The sequence below is a fragment of the Bactrocera neohumeralis genome, chromosome 3 (assembly GCF_024586455.1).
Source record: "Bactrocera neohumeralis isolate Rockhampton chromosome 3, APGP_CSIRO_Bneo_wtdbg2-racon-allhic-juicebox.fasta_v2, whole genome shotgun sequence".
Classification (NCBI taxonomy): domain Eukaryota; kingdom Metazoa; phylum Arthropoda; class Insecta; order Diptera; family Tephritidae; genus Bactrocera; species Bactrocera neohumeralis.
This window is the reverse complement of record NC_065920.1, coordinates 7785725-7804853: the sequence shown is the minus strand read 5'-3', so window position 1 is coordinate 7804853 and position 19129 is coordinate 7785725. Positions and strand designations below refer to the sequence as shown.

The window sequence follows — 19129 nt, the reverse complement described above, 5'->3', positions numbered from 1 at the left end:
AAACTAATAAATTACTTTTTAATTATGGTCTGCTAAAACTTTGTCAACAAATACTGCTCTTCTAAAATTTTTATATCTATTGTGAATAGTTTTTTTTTGTAATATTTTATGTGAATAAACGTATGTATATTTACAAAAGCAAAAAGATGTTTATTATTTTTGTATAACATGCAGAAATTTTCTCAAGAAAGTATTGTACAAAGTCTGTACAGATCGTTAACGCGGTCGAATTTCCAACACTTTTGAAAAGAATGGGAAAATTTTGTAACATAGCAACATTGGTTCAAATATCAGTTGACGCTAAAATTCTCTTTCGATTCGTTGTATTTGTCACTTCGATTTAGGTTTTTGAATTTTGTTGAAATAGTTTAAAAAATATATTTTATAAATATTATCAATGTGTTCTTTAAATGAAAATTGGTTCTATAAGGAGCGCTTATGAATGAAATTAAATAAGTAAATTACAAATTTATTACAATAAAATTTTGCGAAAGTAACGAACTCACAAATCAGCTGAAAGGCTTCCTTTTCCTCTCGCCAACATCAACGAAAAAGGAAGCAATATTCGTTAAGCGGTTACCATCGTGCTGCAACCATTTTGAAAATATGAACGAACAGCAGCAAATACGAGTAGTGAAAAGACAGCGTGAGTAAATAATTGAAATAAGGAGGCACGATAGTTTTGAAGGTTAAATGAGTAGATTTGAAATACAAAATAGAGGTTTTAGTACAAATAATTATTAGTTGCATTTAAAGGAGTTTGTTTTAGCTCATTATTAAATTTGTATCCGCCGGAAATATTTCGCATCAAAAGAACATACATATGTACATAGATCAATTTATTAAACACTTGCCTTTGATCGTCAAAGCCGTTAGCACTTTGCATTTGTGAATTATTGAACAAAATTCTTAAAACGTAGTTGGCAAGATTTTTCACGTTAGTTAATTTTCACAGAAGTATAGGAGAAATTTGAAATAAATATCAGAAAAAATATTAAAGCACCTATTAGAAAAAAACATATAAATTTAAAAATTTTAACATACACTTTCAAAAAGGTGCAAATTATTAGAATTTAAATAATTGTGGGTATTAACGTTACGTAGCACGTAAGATTTTGGGCATCAATTCGCTCGAATCGAATGGACTTCCAGATGATTTGTCTGGAACAAATATCGTATTGGCAGGAGCAAATTGCACAGGTATTTTACCAGTAACACTACAACCTACAGAACATATCGTCGATTCGCCGTCGCAGCCGCCACAGCACACGCGTATCGGCGGAACAACAGTGTGCGCAGGAGCGTCTGTAATTACAGCATCTGTATCAACACCAGTAACATTATCGCTACAGCATCAGCAGCAAATGGAGAGATTACGTTTAGCTAATATGATGAATCAAGGTAAGAACGAAATTGAGGTTAAAATGTTGATTTAAAACTATTTTTCACTTTTAAAGAGATGCACGCATTATGGCCATATGGAACAGCTACATTCCTGTCACCTATGTTACCTGCTCCAAATATGGCATTACCATATGCACTAGCTGGCACTTTACCATACGCAGCTGTGCCTATATATCCAGCTGCAGCAGCTGCGGCTGCGGCCGGAATGCAACAAAATATGCAGAATGCACCACAGCAATGTAACAATATATCACCAATATCGACAGCCAATACACTTCCCGGTTCCGGGGCGTCCTCTGCTTCCACTAGTAGTGCTACGTCTTCCAGCGGTGTTCCTACACTCCGCTCTCAAACGAATGACTCAAACAAAATTAATATACAAATTGGTTTGCAATGTGTTAGTCAGAATTCGCCACTAAATTTCAATTCCATGAATGAGATCAATGCATCTTTAGCTAAGGTGAATTTGCTAAATTTTTGTGGTAGTGTACCAGAGAAGGAGAACAAAGGTTAGTATAATAAATATGTAAATTTTAAAGATTTTATAGTTCTTACACATTCTTATATATTTTTTGCAGAGAGCTCTTCTATGCGTAGTTCACCGATATTATTAAGTTCAGAGTAAGTTTCAATCAATTTATATTTAAAGTTTAAATTGTAATTTTTTCTTTTAAAAAGCGACCTCAACAACAGCACCGGTATATGCAATAGTAACACACTTGGCAGCGGTGCTGGGGGCGATGCCACTAATGTTTCTAATTCGCCTGGTAGTGGTGGCAGCTGCACAGTAACACTTTCGCAAGCAAAATTTAATGAGCTAACACGTCTAGCACTGCGTGGTAGTGAAATTGCCGAAAAACTTGCATATACGCATCGTAATCGGCCATGTTTCAAAAAGATCGATAGTCTCTGTGCACGCATGAAACAGGATCTTATACGTCCAGATGGCGTTTTACCCAATATAAATTCACAGGGAATAGCTTGGGCCGTAAAGGACTTTATTTTTGTTTTCACACGTGTCATCAATGCTTGGATTATTATCAAGGGTTATGTCTATAATACACCGGAAGGACTCAACAAAGTGAAATCTGCCTTAAGCCCCGATTTTGCAGCTAGTTTTGCAGCCTGGCAGGATACCACAATGGATTTTGTAGAGAATCTTATAAAATCATTTGTAAATCTAGACAATTTGGTGCAATCACAGAAGAATGTATATCAGAATTCTGATAACAATGGCACACGTGCAGCATCCAGCACTACGCCGATTAAATTATTACAACCAGTTAATTCACTGATTGATGACTCTTTCGATTTTCTAAATACATCTACCGAAAAATCAACACAGAATGCGCTAAATAAAAATTATCTTTACACAATGGTTGAAGACTCTGAGGGTAGTCAACGGCAGGCCACTGTAAATGGCACATATTTTAAAACAGGCACATACAATCCGATCAAAAAGGATGCCTTGCTCGTCGACCAAATAAACAATGTGACTACAAGTGTGACTAGCACATCCGCTACAAACACGGCGGCGCAACACTTACTGGCGAACAATAATCCGCTCGAACAGTATTTCGATGAACAAATTTCCGAATTTTGGCCTCCAGCCGCCGATATGGATACTGCAGCAGCTGCCGAGTATTTGAAAATTAAAGAAAAAATACCTCCAAATTGGTTAAGTTATGACATACGTGTGTTGGAGCAAAATTTAACGGAGTTTTCTAACGATTACGATCCAAATGCACCGCCGCGTCCGTTGGGTAAGGATCTCATCGATAAACTTAATGTGATGATTGAGCGTCTGATGGCAATGAAAAATGCAGAATTGTTTTTCAAATTACAATTTACCAAAAATTATGTAAGTTCTACAAAAGTAATTTTTAAAAAAACAAATTTTAATTTTTGTTTCGTATGCAAATTATAAACAGTTTCCTGAATTCATGGCAAAGCATAAGCATGATTTTATGGATGTGCGCTCCATTATACTCAAGTGTCAAGTGGGTGGTTACCAGCACATTTTCGAAGTAGTACACGATGTTAAAAAAATAGTGCACACTGGCAAACAATATTTAAAGGTGTTTTCAAATATTCATTAAAATTTTTAAAATTTTCTTGATGTCCTTAACAAATATGTTTTTTTTTAACCTTTTTCATTACAGTTTAATGTAGACAACAAATTGCAGAAATCAATTAGCGCGTTTGAAAGCGAATTCAATAAATTACTTAGTGAACCACCTTTTGAGAATTATCAATTCGAACATATTACCGGTGAGCCTAAAGAGATGCTCTACAACTGTCGCAATAAGTAGAGAAATATTATTTCTATGCACGTATATCACATTTTGGTTGCATTCAATTGGGTTATGGTATACAAAATGGAAGGATTTCAGATCTAAGTATTTCAAATATAGTATTAGTGCATTTGTATGTTATGTATATGTAGTTGTTACAAATATGGATAGGATTTGCATATAACACACATATGCCTATAGGAATCTACTAAACACAAGTATATTCTGATATATTTTCCAACATGATTAGATTTACAAAATTCTTGAGTAGTTTTTGGTTGTTGCTTCAGTGGCTGGTTAACAAAACACACGTATGAAGCTACAATTTATTTGCCATTTTTCGCCTTTTTTTGTTTTGTCGCATTTGAATTTGTACGATTTTGCATGTGTTTACCATGTATGTATGTGCATGCGCATGTGTATTTATATTGCCCTTTTCACATAATTTAAACTTTAAATTAAGATTACTTTTGTGTGTCAAATTATAAAGTATAGTAATGCCAATTTTATTGTATGTATGCCAATTTTATTGTATGTATGCCAACATACATGTACGTATATTTTAAGTATTTAAACTACAAAAATTGAATTGAAAAGTTTGCAAAAGCAAAGCAAAAGTTTCCGTAACAGATGTTTCCAAGAATGCTGTTTATAATTAATCTTAAGTTGATTTTAAAATTTAAAAAAGAAAGTATACTAAATTTGATATATCAATTCATTGTTCAAAATCTTAATTGTTATGTTGAAATATGCACGATACTTTCACTGTTACCTTGAAATATTTATGTCTTGACTATTTTATGAAGGCACAAACCCGGGTTTATTGCGAATAGAGAGTATGAGAAATTACTTGAAGTATTTTATAGATTTAAAAAACAAAATTTTAAATTATAAAAACGAGTGAAAATGAATTGTGCAGAATTTTGAACTAATAATATTATATAGTTTAGATAACTTAGCATTTAAATGTATAATTAAATGATTCTTATGTTTCTGACAACGTGTTAAATGCCATAAAATCAATCCTACATTCTATATATTGCCAGTAAAACTATTTGTATTACCACATTTCTTAATGAGATTTGTTGTAACATTTGTGATAAAACTGATTTGTGAAGTATTTTAAATACATAATAAAATACAATTTACTATAACTTTATGGTGTATACAATATTTGTGAACAATACGAACCAGAATTCTATTCAAGAGTGAAAGAAAAATAAAACAAGAAACGTGACTTTGGTTGCGCCGTAGCAAGAATACCTTCATTACCTGAGGGGATGACTCTCGTATATACAGACAGACGGGCAAGGCAAAATCGACCCAAACTAACAACGTTTGATCATACATTTTGATTTTACGATAACAATTGCAGAGGAATGTAACATTTTTTAATACTATTTGACGAAACGAATTCCGTTCAATTTATTATTTAAAATATATTATAATAAATAATGGTAACACAGAAATATTATAATAAATTCCTTTTTGACTATCAAAACTATTACAGTATTAGGTATAATATATATTTTATATATTACTTCTTCGGAATCTTTATATATGTACATGTATGTAAATTTCTCTACATAAATATGAATGTTTCCATAAAAACATAACTGCCATATTAATTTAGTTAAATTCATAAAAAAATATTTTTTTTATAGCGGTTAAAGTATTTATGAATAATAATAATATATTTCTGAATTAAAAATTATCATATATTGTGGACCTTACCTTACTACGAATGACTATTAGTATTGAGGTGCTAATTCGCACAAAACTCCTCAACATTGATGCGTTGCGCTTGCAGCATGCTATGGAAGAGTGATGTTGTGTTTTGAGCCAAATCACGTGGTGTACCCTGTTCTACGATCTCTCCATGCTCGATAACTAAAATACGATCCATCAGCTGTAGACCGCGTAATCTATGCGCTATGAAGAGTACTGTTGAACTTTTAAAGGAATTCCGCAGCGCTTGTTGCATAGCGATAGCCGATTCGTCGTCTAAATTGGAGGTACCCTCATCAATGCACACCACTTTTGCATTTTTGAGCAAACCGCGCGATAGGCACATAAGTTGTCGCTGACCGGCTGATAGATTGATGCCGCCCTTCTCGATGCGTCCATCCAAGCCACCAAGTGATTGTACTAATTGTGTGGCCGCATGACAGGTAGCTAGTGCATGCCATATTTCCGAATCGTAAAAAGTGTGGCGTGGATCGAGGTTTTCGCGTACTGTGCCTGAATTGTGATTCATTTTAAATATACATAGTTTTATAGTTAATTTTAATAAACAAAATGTGTTACCTTCGAACAGGAAAGGATCTTGCGGTATAATACCCAAACGGTCGCGCAGTACTTTCACGGCTAATGTTTTCAAATTTACACAATCCAACGAGATTTCGCCGCGGCTTAGCGGCGCCACGCGCATCAAAGCCGCCACCAGCGTCGACTTACCTGCGCCAGTGCGACCCACAACGCCAACCCGCTCAAATGCCTCTGTACGCAAATTGATGTCGTGTAGGGCGGGTGCTAAATTGTCGCGATAACGCAGTTCCACGTTTGTGAATTTCAACGCACCCTGACTCGGCCAACCGAACGGTGGATCACAAGTGCCTTCAGCATTATCTTCACCCTCCAACTGCATATACTCATTTACACGTTCGACTGCGACAAATTCCTGTTCTGTTTCCGCCACAGCATTAAGTAATCCACTTAATAGACCAGTAATTGAAAGTGCATACGAAATTGCCAAACCAACTAATCCTGGATTGGTGACATGTGCCGATGTAATAGCAGTTAGAAAGCCAGCGCCAGCTACAAGCAATACACCCAACAGTTGTAGGCGTAGACTTAACCATTGTTGCGCTGCTGCCGAAGTTAACTGCGCTTTTATGCTCTCCTCCAGCTTGGCGTGGAAGTCACGTTGGAAGCGCGCGCTCGCCCGCATTGTACGTATGGTGACAAGGCCTTGCAATGTTTCAGTGAAATGTGTATAGAGTGGTGAGAGTGCATTGCTTGAAAGTCGTTTTATGTCACGTGAAGCATGGCGATAGCGATATTGTAAATTGAGATAAATCGGTACCATGGGTATGATAATCAGACCCAACCAAGGCATGGCATATAGACTGATGCAAAGTGCGCCTAAAATTTATTGTATTACATATTAGCAGATACATAATATTAAAAAAGTGCATATTACCTGCCAGACCCAATAGCTGTGCCAAGAGTATATTTAGTATGAATGGTAAGGAATCGTCGACTGTGTAAGTATCCGAAGAAAAACGATTCAAAATGCGGCCAACGGATGTGATGTCAAAGAAATTGAATTTTGTCTGAAAATAAATGTAAATATTAAAGTTGTATACTAATTATTATAAATTCCCGCTACTATCACATCAATGTTTACTTACATATAAAACTTTATGCAGCAATCGTTCATGTACATAAATGGCGGCTTTGATGCCGGCAAAAGCGAAGAGGAATGCACGTGCAATTGTTGCCAGCGAATTCAGCACAGCTAGTGAGGCGAAAATTCCAAGATAATAACCCGTGTTGTGTGGTGGCACAGTGTGATTGCTAAACTGCTGTGGAACGTGGACAATATGCTCCAGAGTTGTGTCATTATTTTGTGGATCCAATGTAGTATCGGTTACCCAATGTGCCAACCATGCATCAGATAAATTTCGCGTTAATTGCATAAGTATTACGAAAGTTAATGTGGTCACTGCCAGCGGTGTGCCAATGGCGCGCCAATAACAAGAAAGGACACTCAAGGAGATTTTGCCATATTTGCGTGATTCCTGCAGCAAAAGATATTTATTATTTTCAATTATTATAATAATGTGACTAAAGAAATCATTACCTCTAACATAATGCTATCAACGCTCTTTTTATCAGACGTATTTTGATCTTCGACGGCAAGTGAAGATCTGCGAGTGCAATCGTATATATCGTCAGTGTCACCCGCTTCCAATTCTAAATTTATATCAATACTTGAAAACATGTATTGACTAGGTGTTACTTTGCCATCCTCTACATGGATTATCTATATAAGTGGAGGAATATATGTATGTATATAAAGCATTACTGGTCAATGAATATACATATGTATGTATGCATGTATGCATGAAAAAATTAACTGAGAACTCTAGGCCCGGGAGGAATCGCTCCCGATGTCCCCTTTTTCTCCTTTACTGTATGTATAAATGTATGTGCATATGAATGTATGTGAGCTTATAGTTTAAAAATCCTACCTGATGAGCATGATAGAATAGCGATACGTTACGCGTAACCACAATAACAGTCTTCTCCTTTAGCAGTCCCAATATACAATGTTTGATAATATGTCGTGAAACGTGCGCATCCAATGAGGCGAGTATGTCATCCAACAAATAGACTGTACACAGAGAAAATAATGGGCATAATAGAATCCTCATTTCTCCATATAAAATATATTTTTTTTGTCTAATTATTTTTAGCAATTTACATGACACTTACTTTTCTTATCTTGATAAACTGCTCGCGCTAAAGCAACACGCGCTCTTTGCCCGCCTGACAACGTACGCCCATTTTCGCCAATCCCAGTTAAATCACCGCCTAATAATTCTAAGTCGTCATTTAGCGCACAGGCATAAACAACAGCTTTGTACCATTGCTCATCAAATACACTGCCCCAAATGATATTATCACGTATAGTGCCACGCTGCAGCCAAGGCGATTGGGGCACATAACCGAAACCTATGTGTGATGTAATCAATATATGTATATATAATAAAAATACTATATAAGGTAATATATGTGTATATGTATACAAGTATGTTATATAACAAAATACCTGAAGTCAGTTCGTGCACACATACACTTCCCGATGTGCAGTTGATACCAGCAACTATAGCATCGATCAAAGCAGTTTTGCCACCACCGACTGGTCCTTCGAGACATATTAAATCCCCCTGTATCATTTAAAATATTCGGTATTATATTTGTTCATAATAACAAAGCTCGGGATATCACCTTTCTCACTGTTAAATTAACATTATCCAAGTGGAATTTTTCTTGCTGATGTCCGTTATTGTTTTGCTTTGTGCCATTTTCATGTTCAAACGTTGCTGATTTCATTTCTAGAACTACGGGCCTATCGTCCAACTTCGTCGAGTCTTCATAGCCTGTAGATTTTATAATTGGATTATAATAAGATGAGAAATCTAAATTGGGTAACTAAAAAAATGTAGAAAATTTGGTTATTGAGTATTTCGAAAATTTGTAGAACATTATTCCTTAGTCTCACATCAATAAGTTCCTGCACCCGCTTCACTGACACCCAGGCTTCAATAAGTCCATTGAGCACCCAAGGAAATGCATTCAACGGGCCAATTAACATATTTAATAGCGCTACACTTGTGTAAGTGGAAGCGGCTATCAGTGGATTGCCCATCAGCACAGACACACCGAATGTTAAAAACGACATCAACACAGGCGTTGTGGCCCAAAAGTAAACACAAAGTGCATCTAAGTATTTACGCTTTTTCAGGAAATTTACTTCCAATTTGCGACAGGTGCGAATTTTTTCAATAAATATATCTTCCCAAGCATGCATTTTTATCTGCTTTGCACCGCTCATTGTTTCACTGGTCGCAGCCAAACGTTGATCTTTAGCGCTCATAAGACCGCGCGAGTATTGGCCAATACGTTGAGCCAGTAAACGATTTATTGGTATCAGTACAATACCAAATATTAAGCCAGCTAAAAAGGCGGCGCCCAATTGCGTATAGAGCAAATAGAGTGTAGTAAAAAGCTGTAAATATTTATAAATACAAAGTCATATGATTGAGTTCTCAATGTCATTTGTTTTACTCACTTGAAATGGTATGCTCCAAAAAGAGTGGAAGCTTATGCACGAATTTACTATCCTCTCTGTATCGGTAGACATTAGATTCAATATGTCCGGACGAGAACTCTTAAGACCGCGTGCCTCTAACGATTTGCGATATATAGCAGTAACAAGTCCGATTCTCATTTTCATGCCGATCATTGACATACGCCAGTTAAAATGAGTTCCACATATAGCCGCTTAAAATACATAAGAGGATATTCTCATTTAGATTGAATAAATATATATTAATTATTTTGTTCTTACATATCCATGTTGTGGCACATAGTCCGAAGGCGTATAGGTAAGGACTCCAATCTGCCTTTGTATTATCATTTTCGTTTCTATTTTGCAATAAACCACCCAGCAATAACGGTCCAGCGAATCCAGCAATGTCGGCAATAAATCTCAAAATACCAATTAAATAAAATTCCCGTCCGAATCCCTTATGCAATGACCAAAACAATGTTTTTGATTGTGAAATACAAACTTGTAGACGTTCGCTTATTCTTGAAATATTCAAAGAATCAGGTAGATCAAAGAGATCTTCAATTTTTTTAAGACCGCCGGCGACACCTTTTGTTATTAACGGATTCACCCAATTGAAAATGAAGCGTGATGTATAACTAGCGTCATCTTGTGCATGTCCTAGATGAGTTTCATTTAAATCAAAATGGAAATAAGTATAACGGTTGCCAAGTAGCGATTCATCTTCCTAGAAAACATTTTAAGAATTTAATAATATTTTTACAGTATTTTATGACGGCGAGTTAAATTTACTCTGTTCGAAGTATGTCGGAAAGACGTGCTGAAAACAGCATTGCCCGTAGGTATTAATGTTAGAGCGTAGAAAATGTCGAAAATCACCGTTACCAAGCTCCATGGCCACCAATCATAACTAACGCTGGTATGTAACCAAACAACATCCAAAACTAAAACAGCTAACCAGGTAACATTCATACACAGCGAACCACGGTGGCTGAGGTTGCCAAACCGGCGTGTGGATAATAAATAACCTGTAATACAATTTTACGAACTTTGCATTAATTTATCAACAAATCTGCTTTGGATCTTATATGCACCAATTATATTTTTCTACCCACCCACATGTACAGCCCACATCACACATTCGGTCGCCACCACCAACACGTCGACCGCATATAATTTAACACCTGTATGATGAAAAACGAATATCTTCCAAACAGGAAGTTGTGCCAACACAATTGCTACGCCTATACGCAAATAAAGAAGGCGTAATTGCAGTTCATCGCGTAACACACTACGCGTATAATATCCAAAATTGTAGGCAGATATTGTCGCAAATATTGTATAAATTGGAATTTGTAGTACAATCTCCTGAAAGCAGGGTAATAAGTCGTTGGAGTTGTGAGCGAATGGTTTTATTCCAGTAGAGCAAAACTCAGTCCAATTCCATGATACGACTACGTCTGTGTCACCCATTGTTTTGTAGTATTCCAAGGAATAAAACTGATCAAACGAAAATCCGTACTATCCAACTTTGGAATTAGGTAGATACCACTACAGAAAAGAACGAACGCTTTGATGTTAATTTCATAATTTTCTGTTGTAATTTACATTGCATCTGCAAAATTTAAAAACCAACCTTTTGCAACATCTGCCCTTTGTAAACTGAGTTGTACACTTCCTTTTCAAGCCGGTATTTTTTTTAACGCGTTTTAAGCCACAAATCTTGCCACGAAGCCTACTAGTTTTTACAATCGAATTTTATTTTGCACTAATTGTTACCGATCTCCACAATCAATCGCCAAGGGAAAATGACTAATGCAATGTCCGATAACATGAAAATTCAAACAATTGTATACAAAGGCCACACAGTTTTATTACAATACAAAAACCCCCATAAAACCAAATGAATTTATTTGTTTACAACAGATGGAAATCTGTCAAATGTTTATTGTGAATTCTTAAAACAATTATTATCAATTATACATAAGTATGTAAATAAATATTAATGAAACAATTCTGAAAATAAATAATATATTCATTAACTGCAGTCCAAAAATTAATATGAGTAAATAACTTTTAATCTGGTAATGTTTGTACTGATATCTGTGAGAAATTTAAAAAAAGTTTATATCCACGAGCTTCTATAACATACTTTGATTTCTCATCAATGCGATAGCTGACACATTCACCACCTACTTCACTCTTCACTACGTTCAGGAAGCACCATTCCTCCGTTAAAAGATCTACATTTTGCTTGGCCAAACGATACTTTAAAGCATCTGGTGACATAACGTCTTCTGAAGGTATATTCAACGAGCAGATAAATGTTTTTGGTTGCAACGTTATGCTATTAGTTGCCTTCAAATCCATTTTCAATGTAGTATTTAGCTTATTTATAATATTCATAACCCAATCTCTTGTACCTGTGTTTTGGCAGTTAAGCAACAGCCATCCGTCTTCAAGGACGCAAGATAAAAATCCCAAATTTGCTCCAATGTTTTCTGTTTTATCTATTTCGGCCAATAAATTTTCTTTTATTTTTCGTATTTCCCTGGTACTAAGTTTTATCTTTGGGTAGCCTTTGTGGGCTATGATAACAGAGCAACAATCGTCTGTTGATTCTCGTGTGTTCACATCATTGGTTGAATTTTCATTGTGTAAATTGTTTTCCGTGTTTAAAAATGTTGGTTCAGTTTTAGGTTTCTTCACTATATGTTCTTCTGACGAGCTGTCTGAGTTATTGTGTCGCTTGATAGTGTTCCGCACGACATTTACTTTGTTTTTAACTACTGAGGGTTTTTTTAAAGATACTTTTTCAGATTTCCTTGCAACTGGGGTTTGATCAATTCGATTTGTTGAAGATTCCTGTCGTCTTCGACTTGTTATTTGAGTCTCCTCCGTGTCTGTGTCATCACTACTGCTGCTTTCTTCGTCATTTTGTTGAGCTAGTAATAATGCGCAGAGGAGCAGCATTTCAAACATTAATTAAATAATATACCCAATATTTAAGTATATTCGTCTGAATATTTTATACTGTATTTAATATTAAATATTAATATTTTAAACCGTAGAATAATTTAAAAATAATGTTTGTTGTTTGGCTTCCACTCCTTTCTACCAACAAAATTACAAGTAACAATCGCTAAATAGAGAATACGACTACTACAAATTCACAAGGTGCTTCAAAGCAAAGGGCAAAAAATATTTATTGTGAATGTTTAACACCGGATTCTTGTGATAAGAAAGTGACATTAGACCCATCACTTCCTCAATAATAGATCAAAGTGAAAGTGTAACAAATACGAATAAAATAAAAATCATCAATTAAAATTATTTTATATTAGCATCATAATGTTGACAAATATTTACAACACAACATATAAATTCATTGAAATGTATAATTTCAATATATTAAACTTTATATTTATTGGCTTTACCGTAGTGATTGTAATTTTCGGTAGCCTCATTAATATTGTCGAGACACTTCTTCCAGATTGTTTGCGACAATCATTCCGCTATGGCAAGCATTGTCACAAAGGACCTGCTAATGCGTTAATTAGTATGACAGAAATACCAAAAAGTTGGTTTAAACATTTCTACATATTTTCTTTTACATGGTCTCTTTTGGCGCTTTCACTGTTATTAAAGGGATTTATCATGAACGCTACAGCCCCAGAGTTAGTGCTCGAATTTTTAGATTTTGTTGCTGGTGGCCAAGCAAATAGAAATGTTCAAGTAAATTCCACTTCCGCTTTAGTTGCTAGCGTCCTATTGACAATTCAATGTGCAAGACGTTTTTATGAAACAAATTTCGTGCAAATATTCTCCAAAAATAGTAAAATCAATTGGAGTCATTATTTAGTGGGCCACCTTCATTATTTTGGTGCAATATTAGCATTATTAAGTAATACTGAAGGATTTGTGAGAGGTAATAGTAATTGATTTGAAATAAATCATTGAATGATAATAAACTTATCTATGCTTACAGGAACACTGCCGTCAGCTTTCTCTTTAAAGCACATAACACTTATACAATGTCTCTGCATATTCATTTTCCACTTTAGTTGGACACAACAGTACAAGTCTAACATGATACTTGTTAATTTACGCAAGGACGCTAAGAGCGGAGAAGTTAAAACGGAAAATCATTTACTACCCACCGGTGGGTTCTTCAACATAATATCATCTCCCCATATGTTCTTCGAAATTGTGATGTATTTGGCAATTTTGGGTTTATTGCCCACAAGTACTACTTGGATACTCGTAGTTATTTGGGTATTTGTTAACCAGGTAGTGTCTATTGTTAATCTTTACTAAAAAAAAAAATCGATAATAAAACTTTTTCGTATTTACAGTTGGCGAATGCTCTCCTTACACACAAATGGTACAAGGAAAATTTTAAAAATTATCCAAAAAATAGAAAAGCGCTTATTCCTTTTATTTTATAAACTTTCATAAATTCATTTTTCTAAGTATACCAAAATTTTAGTGAGTACTTTATATAATTTGTTTATATTAAATAAAACATATAAAAATTGAGGTTTTAATACAATTTTATTCAACTCGCTTAACACTCACTTAAATAAATTGTACGCTCAGAAAATCAGCTAAGAATGTTATTGACTTTATCGGAAAAAACTCGAAAGGGGTTAAGTTTCTCGTTTACTTGAAAAGAAAACTGGAAAAAATAAATGTGTATCAGTAAAGTTGTTAATAGTTAGAAAATGTAATATTTACCTGTAAGGATATCCTTGCGCCTTTGATCGGAATACCGATAACAAAAAGGAAAAGAATACTACTACCAGTAGTAATCCCGCTATTGCCATTATTCGCCCTCTTTTTTGATCGCTTTGAGTACCAGATTCTGTTAGCAGAACCATTCCCAATACAATCATAGCATCTGCAATACAAAAATATTATTATCAAATGTACAAAGAAAACATATTGATATCTCTTACTCAAGAACATAATGATGTATGTTTCCACCACTAATTGTCCCTGAGAGGAACCGTGTATATATGCAACACCTCCATTTTTGCTCTTGTGCACTAATGGTGGACCACGTATATGATTCCACATCTGTCCTGAAATCATGGCAAAGCAAAAGAATAACGCCACAGCGCCCCAAATCTGTTTATTATATAGGAACTCTAAATTGTTGCGACGTATGTAGAGAAAACCGCCTACTAAAGCAACAAGCGTAATCATTGCTACGGTGCCTGAATAGTTTGGTGGGCGGAATATGCGAATTTGTACGTCAGTTCGTTCATGAACAAATTTCGCAATTGCTTCGGCAGCAAAACCAACACGATGTATATCCATGGTATCTGGACCTTTTGGTTTACCCTTCGCTGGAAAATGCATAAATACTGGTGCTGTATTAATACGCAATGTTTGGAATACATCGGAACCCTCGTCAAAATCGACCATTGCAAAGAATAATTTATTCGAGTAAGTCGGTGAGTAGCGATAAGAATTTGCTACAATTGTAAATTCGTCATGAGCGTGGCGACATATTTGACATTGTCGAGATGGAGCCAAAGCTGTCAACATCACAACAACAGAGTAATTTCTGGGTGCATTCTTTACGTACTCTCGGAACTTTTGTCCATTGAAGCGCAGCAACGCTTTCTTCATATTCATATCGTGTAAATTACGCACCTTCTCTGATAGGGAGAGTCCGGTCTATATTTATGTAATTAATAAAAATATAATTATATTTTGCCGGCATCTAACTTGATTGCAGAACATGACGTGGCCGTCGAGGAACAACAAGCCAACCATGAATAAAATTTACCTTTTGTTTACCCTGTGCCGCAGTGAACACCAGAAAACCAGCAAGCACTAGCAGCCCGAGCAACACCGTTCTTCGTAGAACATTCATTCTATGTACCTAAATGTATTAAGTTGTAGAATTTTCTATAAATCACAGTATATTTAATAAATTTAGAATATTTATAGATTACACTTCCACTTGACAGCTAAAATATGGAAATGAAATCCAATTCACAAATGTCAAACACACGTCATTGATATTGTGAATTAATAATTTCATTTCATACATTTTCATTCACAAAAAAAGAGTTATCATTTCTCAACATGGGATTTTTGTTGTTTTCTATCATTAAAATTACTTTATTTATGACAATGTGTTATTAAAAAATTAATTATTTTAAAATATTTTTTTTTTATTATTAGATTATTATTAAAATGTGTACAATAAAATAGAATAATTTGTTTTTTATAAAACTCGGTACAATCGCTATTTTTTTGAAAAAGCACATATCTTTGTGAATGACAAATTTTTTAAAGCTACATATTGTGAATGTAATCCAAGTTCTATTCTGTAGCCGGTGTTTTAGGGATAAAATTAATTTAGTTGAAAGTTTTATTTAATCTAAAATATGATTATTTAATAAATTTTCCTAGTTTCATAATGAGTGATATTTTGAAAATATCACAAGAGCGCTCACGCAAACGAAAGCAATTGTTGGCTCAAACAGTATGTAGATCATAAACATTCAAGAGCCGCTCGCTAAAGATTTATTATTGCCTTCTATATTTAAAGCTTGGCCTGTCTAGCGTAGACGAACTAAAAATTGTGCTTGGAACAGCAGATGAATGGAATAATGGATCAGGAAGCAGTTATTCCGGATTTAGTGGACAACGAAGTATAGGGAGTGGAAGTAGTCGTGAGGATGAAGGGGGCAGTGGTGGTAAAAAGACACCTGGGGAAATTATTTATCGTGACTCCTCCACGTTTCTAAAGGTTGTTTGAAATTGTGTTTTTTCCGAGTTAAATTGTAAATTAATGTGAATTTTTATATTAGGGCACGCAATCATCTAATCCGCATAATGACTACTGCCAACACTTTGTCGATACTGGACAACGACCACAAAATTTTATTAGAGACGTAGGTTTGGCTGATCGATTTGAGGAATATCCAAAACTACGGGAACTAATACGTTTGAAAGATAAGCTGATACAGGATACTGCTTCAGCACCAATGTATTTAAAAGCTGACCTAAAAACGTTGGACCTAAAAACATTAGGCACTAAATTTGATGTCATATTAATAGAGCCACCCTTGGAGGAATATGCCAGAGCAGCACCATCAGTGGCAACCGTGGGTGGTGCGCCCCGGGTATTTTGGAATTGGGAGGAAATCCTAAGTACAAACCCGATACATTAATTGATTACCACTATTATATTGTTTATATTAACAGATTTAGATGTAGGTGAAGTGGCAGCACATCGTTCATTTGTATTTCTTTGGTGCGGTTCTTCAGAAGGCTTGGATATGGGTCGCAATTGTTTGAAAAAGTGGGGCTTCCGACGCTGTGAAGACATTTGTTGGATACGTACCAATATTAATAAACCAGGTCATTCGAAACAATTAGAACCGAAAGCAGTATTTCAACGAACGAAAGAGCACTGTTTAATGGGTATAAAAGGTACTGTACGCCGGTCTACTGATGGTGATTTCATACACGCTAACGTTGACATCGATTTAATTATCTCAGAAGAAGATGAGTTTGGGAGCTTTGAGAAACCGATTGAAATATTTCATATAATTGAACATTTCTGTTTGGGCCGACGACGTATGCACCTATTTGGTCGCGATTCCAGTATACGACCAGGTTGGCTAACAGTTGGTCCAGAACTGACGAACTCCAATTTCAATGCCGATTTGTATCAAACTTATTTTGCCGAAGCACCTGCTACCGGTTGTACTAGTCGCATTGAATCTTTACGTCCAAAAAGCCCGCCGGCTAATAGTAAAGCATTAAGGGGACGTGGACGCGGTTTTCCACGTGGCCGTGGTCGACCAAGATAAATCGTAGAGTTTTACTAAAACTAATAGTGCATATTTATTCCGTAATACGTACGCCTATATTTGTTTAAGTAGGTTTTTCATATTTTAATTACACAAACAAATATTGGAAGATTTCATTGACATATACTTAAGTAAAAAGTTATTTCTTAAACAAAAAAATAAACTACAAAATTATATGCCTAATATCAAAGATTTTGTCATTAATGCAAATAGCATATCAAAAGTGGGGATTACTACAGAAAACGACCTTTTTTGAAGTGAGTTCACTGGTTTTTTTAATAATTTATGTGTATAACAGGTCGTAAATCTATTTCTGTAAACTATGGTGTTTATTTAAATGATTCATAAACACATCAAGGTCATCGTCCGATTCTTCGGCCTCCAGATTTTCCTTTGCTTCTATTCTAATATCACTGCCTTCTTCATCCGAATAGTCGCTCTCTTCGAAATAAGCATCTTCTTTGTCTTGATTTATTTGGCTGAGATCATCTAATTGCGTATTATCATCCACCTGTGTGTAATCAAAGTCCTTATCACCACCACTGAGGAATTGTTCATGCATAATACCAATAAATTCTTGACGCAGAAGATCCCGTTCGCCCGCTGTTATAAATTTATCTGTATTTTGTTCTCTGTTGACTTTTGTTATTTGCTTTTGTTTGTGTTTTTCTCTTTTATTTTTCTGTGCTTGATGGCTATTTGTACTGGTTGAACAAGCCACTTGTTCATTATCGAAATTACCCCATTGTTGACGGAAACTAACGGGTACTTCATCATCCATGGTGTTACATTCTTTTTCTTCGATTTTCTCGTCTGTACTACTATTTGTACTTTGTGTTGTGTCATCTCCACTAATATCGTGCAATTCAATTGCACGCTCCAACTGTCTGCTTTTGACATTTTGCTTGTCCGCTAATTTGAGCACGTCTTGCATTTGCTGTTGTTCCATAGTATGCATCAATATGCCAGAGAAGGTTGTGTTTTTGACGTCATATTCGTCTCTTTGCTTTTTTTCTGCGTCACTTAAATATTGTCCAATCAGCTCTTGATACAGTTCCGGAGCGCGTTTCATCATTTCTTGCTCACTGAAATATTCACCATCCGAAATTAGTTGCTGCATAGCTGCGTAACGGCGGTTCTTTACATCCCGCTTGCGAGTATGCAACTTATTGCGATAATCCGTAAGAAGCACTGCAATTTCATCATTGGTTTCTTTGTTGGCTATAACAATCTGTGCAAATGTAGCAAGATGTTGTTCGTCTAAAAAGCTGCCGAAACGCATCAGAAAGGTTTGTGCGCTTTTTCTGTATATTTCGCGAGCAATTTTCACTTTTTCGTCGCGCAAGAGTTCCGGATCATCAATTTGTTGCGATTTAAAGATAATTTGTTCATTGAAACTGAGAAAATCACATATTTCATCAATTTGACTTCGTTGATCGGGCGAACGTGTATTTACATCACTTCTGTTGGATGCACCAAGAGTAGCTATGCTGTCGATATCAGAATCTTGAGATTCGATTACTTCTGCAGTCATCTTTCAGTATCCAGTATCTCTTTGGTAATGAAATAGTTTATATAATGTATGCTTAAGGCTGGCTTACTTTATTCAATTATAATTTGTTGCTTAAATCGTTTTAATATACTTTTAAAGAAATTCACGGCACTAATGTAAATAAATAAAACCATTCACGATGGTTGAATTTGTTTGAAGTGCAAAAAGTATATCCCTTTCA

General features: G+C 35.2%; 6 protein-coding genes across 11 annotated transcripts; 3 read left to right on the top strand and 3 right to left on the bottom strand.

Moving 5' to 3' along the window:
- The first annotated feature begins 325 nt into the window (after positions 1-325).
- LOC126754016 (protein mitoshell) lies at positions 326-3851 on the top strand. Its single transcript, XM_050465853.1, has 7 exons — positions 326-646; positions 1105-1401; positions 1458-1913; positions 1983-2025; positions 2083-3265; positions 3336-3482; positions 3567-3851. The coding sequence occupies exons 1-7, from the start codon at positions 607-609 to the stop codon at positions 3714-3716; spliced, it is 2316 nt and encodes a 771-aa protein (XP_050321810.1). The 5' UTR covers positions 326-606; the 3' UTR covers positions 3717-3851.
- A 754-nt stretch (positions 3852-4605) lies between these two features.
- Positions 4606-11415, bottom strand: LOC126754012 (ATP-binding cassette sub-family C member 10). Of its 4 annotated transcripts, none has more exons than XM_050465843.1 (15): positions 11195-11415; positions 10674-11128; positions 10351-10586; positions 9838-10285; positions 9559-9770; positions 8989-9495; positions 8715-8918; positions 8536-8653; positions 8199-8438; positions 7955-8097; positions 7564-7746; positions 7112-7501; positions 6901-7033; positions 6006-6842; positions 4606-5939 (listed from the first exon to the last, which is right to left on the bottom strand). In XM_050465843.1, the coding sequence occupies exons 2-15, from the start codon at positions 11029-11031 to the stop codon at positions 5464-5466; spliced, it is 4485 nt and encodes a 1494-aa protein (XP_050321800.1). In that variant the 5' UTR covers positions 11032-11128; positions 11195-11415; the 3' UTR covers positions 4606-5463. The 4 variants fall into 4 exon arrangements, with proteins under 4 accessions (XP_050321800.1, XP_050321799.1, XP_050321801.1 ...); XM_050465842.1 differs by having other exon boundaries at positions 10674-11109; XM_050465844.1 differs by having other exon boundaries at positions 10674-11087.
- Positions 11416-12707: 1292 nt separating this feature from the next.
- Positions 12708-14093, top strand: LOC126754015 (polyprenol reductase). 2 transcript variants are annotated; one of them, XM_050465852.1, is made up of 4 exons: positions 13033-13117; positions 13207-13486; positions 13547-13848; positions 13914-14093. In XM_050465852.1, the coding sequence occupies exons 2-4, from the start codon at positions 13216-13218 to the stop codon at positions 14004-14006; spliced, it is 666 nt and encodes a 221-aa protein (XP_050321809.1). In that variant the 5' UTR covers positions 13033-13117; positions 13207-13215; the 3' UTR covers positions 14007-14093. The 2 variants fall into 2 exon arrangements, with proteins under 2 accessions (XP_050321808.1, XP_050321809.1); XM_050465851.1 differs by having other exon boundaries at positions 12708-13486.
- On the bottom strand, positions 14094-15564 carry LOC126754014 (tumor suppressor candidate 3). Of its 2 annotated transcripts, XM_050465850.1 has the most exons (5): positions 15525-15563; positions 15356-15451; positions 14517-15243; positions 14296-14458; positions 14094-14236 (listed from the first exon to the last, which is right to left on the bottom strand). In XM_050465850.1, the coding sequence occupies exons 2-5, from the start codon at positions 15440-15442 to the stop codon at positions 14221-14223; spliced, it is 993 nt and encodes a 330-aa protein (XP_050321807.1). In that variant the 5' UTR covers positions 15443-15451; positions 15525-15563; the 3' UTR covers positions 14094-14220. The 2 variants fall into 2 exon arrangements, with proteins under 2 accessions (XP_050321807.1, XP_050321806.1); XM_050465849.1 differs by having other exon boundaries at positions 15356-15564.
- A 326-nt stretch (positions 15565-15890) lies between these two features.
- On the top strand, positions 15891-17538 carry LOC126754137 (N6-adenosine-methyltransferase non-catalytic subunit). Its single transcript, XM_050466062.1, has 4 exons — positions 15891-16060; positions 16127-16327; positions 16389-16731; positions 16786-17538. Exons 1-4 carry the CDS (start codon positions 15995-15997, stop codon positions 17394-17396), a joined length of 1221 nt encoding a protein of 406 aa, XP_050322019.1. The 5' UTR covers positions 15891-15994; the 3' UTR covers positions 17397-17538.
- An 11-nt stretch (positions 17539-17549) lies between these two features.
- LOC126754136 (coiled-coil domain-containing protein 97) lies at positions 17550-19086 on the bottom strand. The gene has a single exon (XM_050466060.1). The coding sequence runs from the start codon at positions 18928-18930 to the stop codon at positions 17704-17706; it is 1227 nt and encodes a 408-aa protein (XP_050322017.1). The 5' UTR covers positions 18931-19086; the 3' UTR covers positions 17550-17703.
- Between the last annotated feature and the right edge of the window lie 43 nt (positions 19087-19129).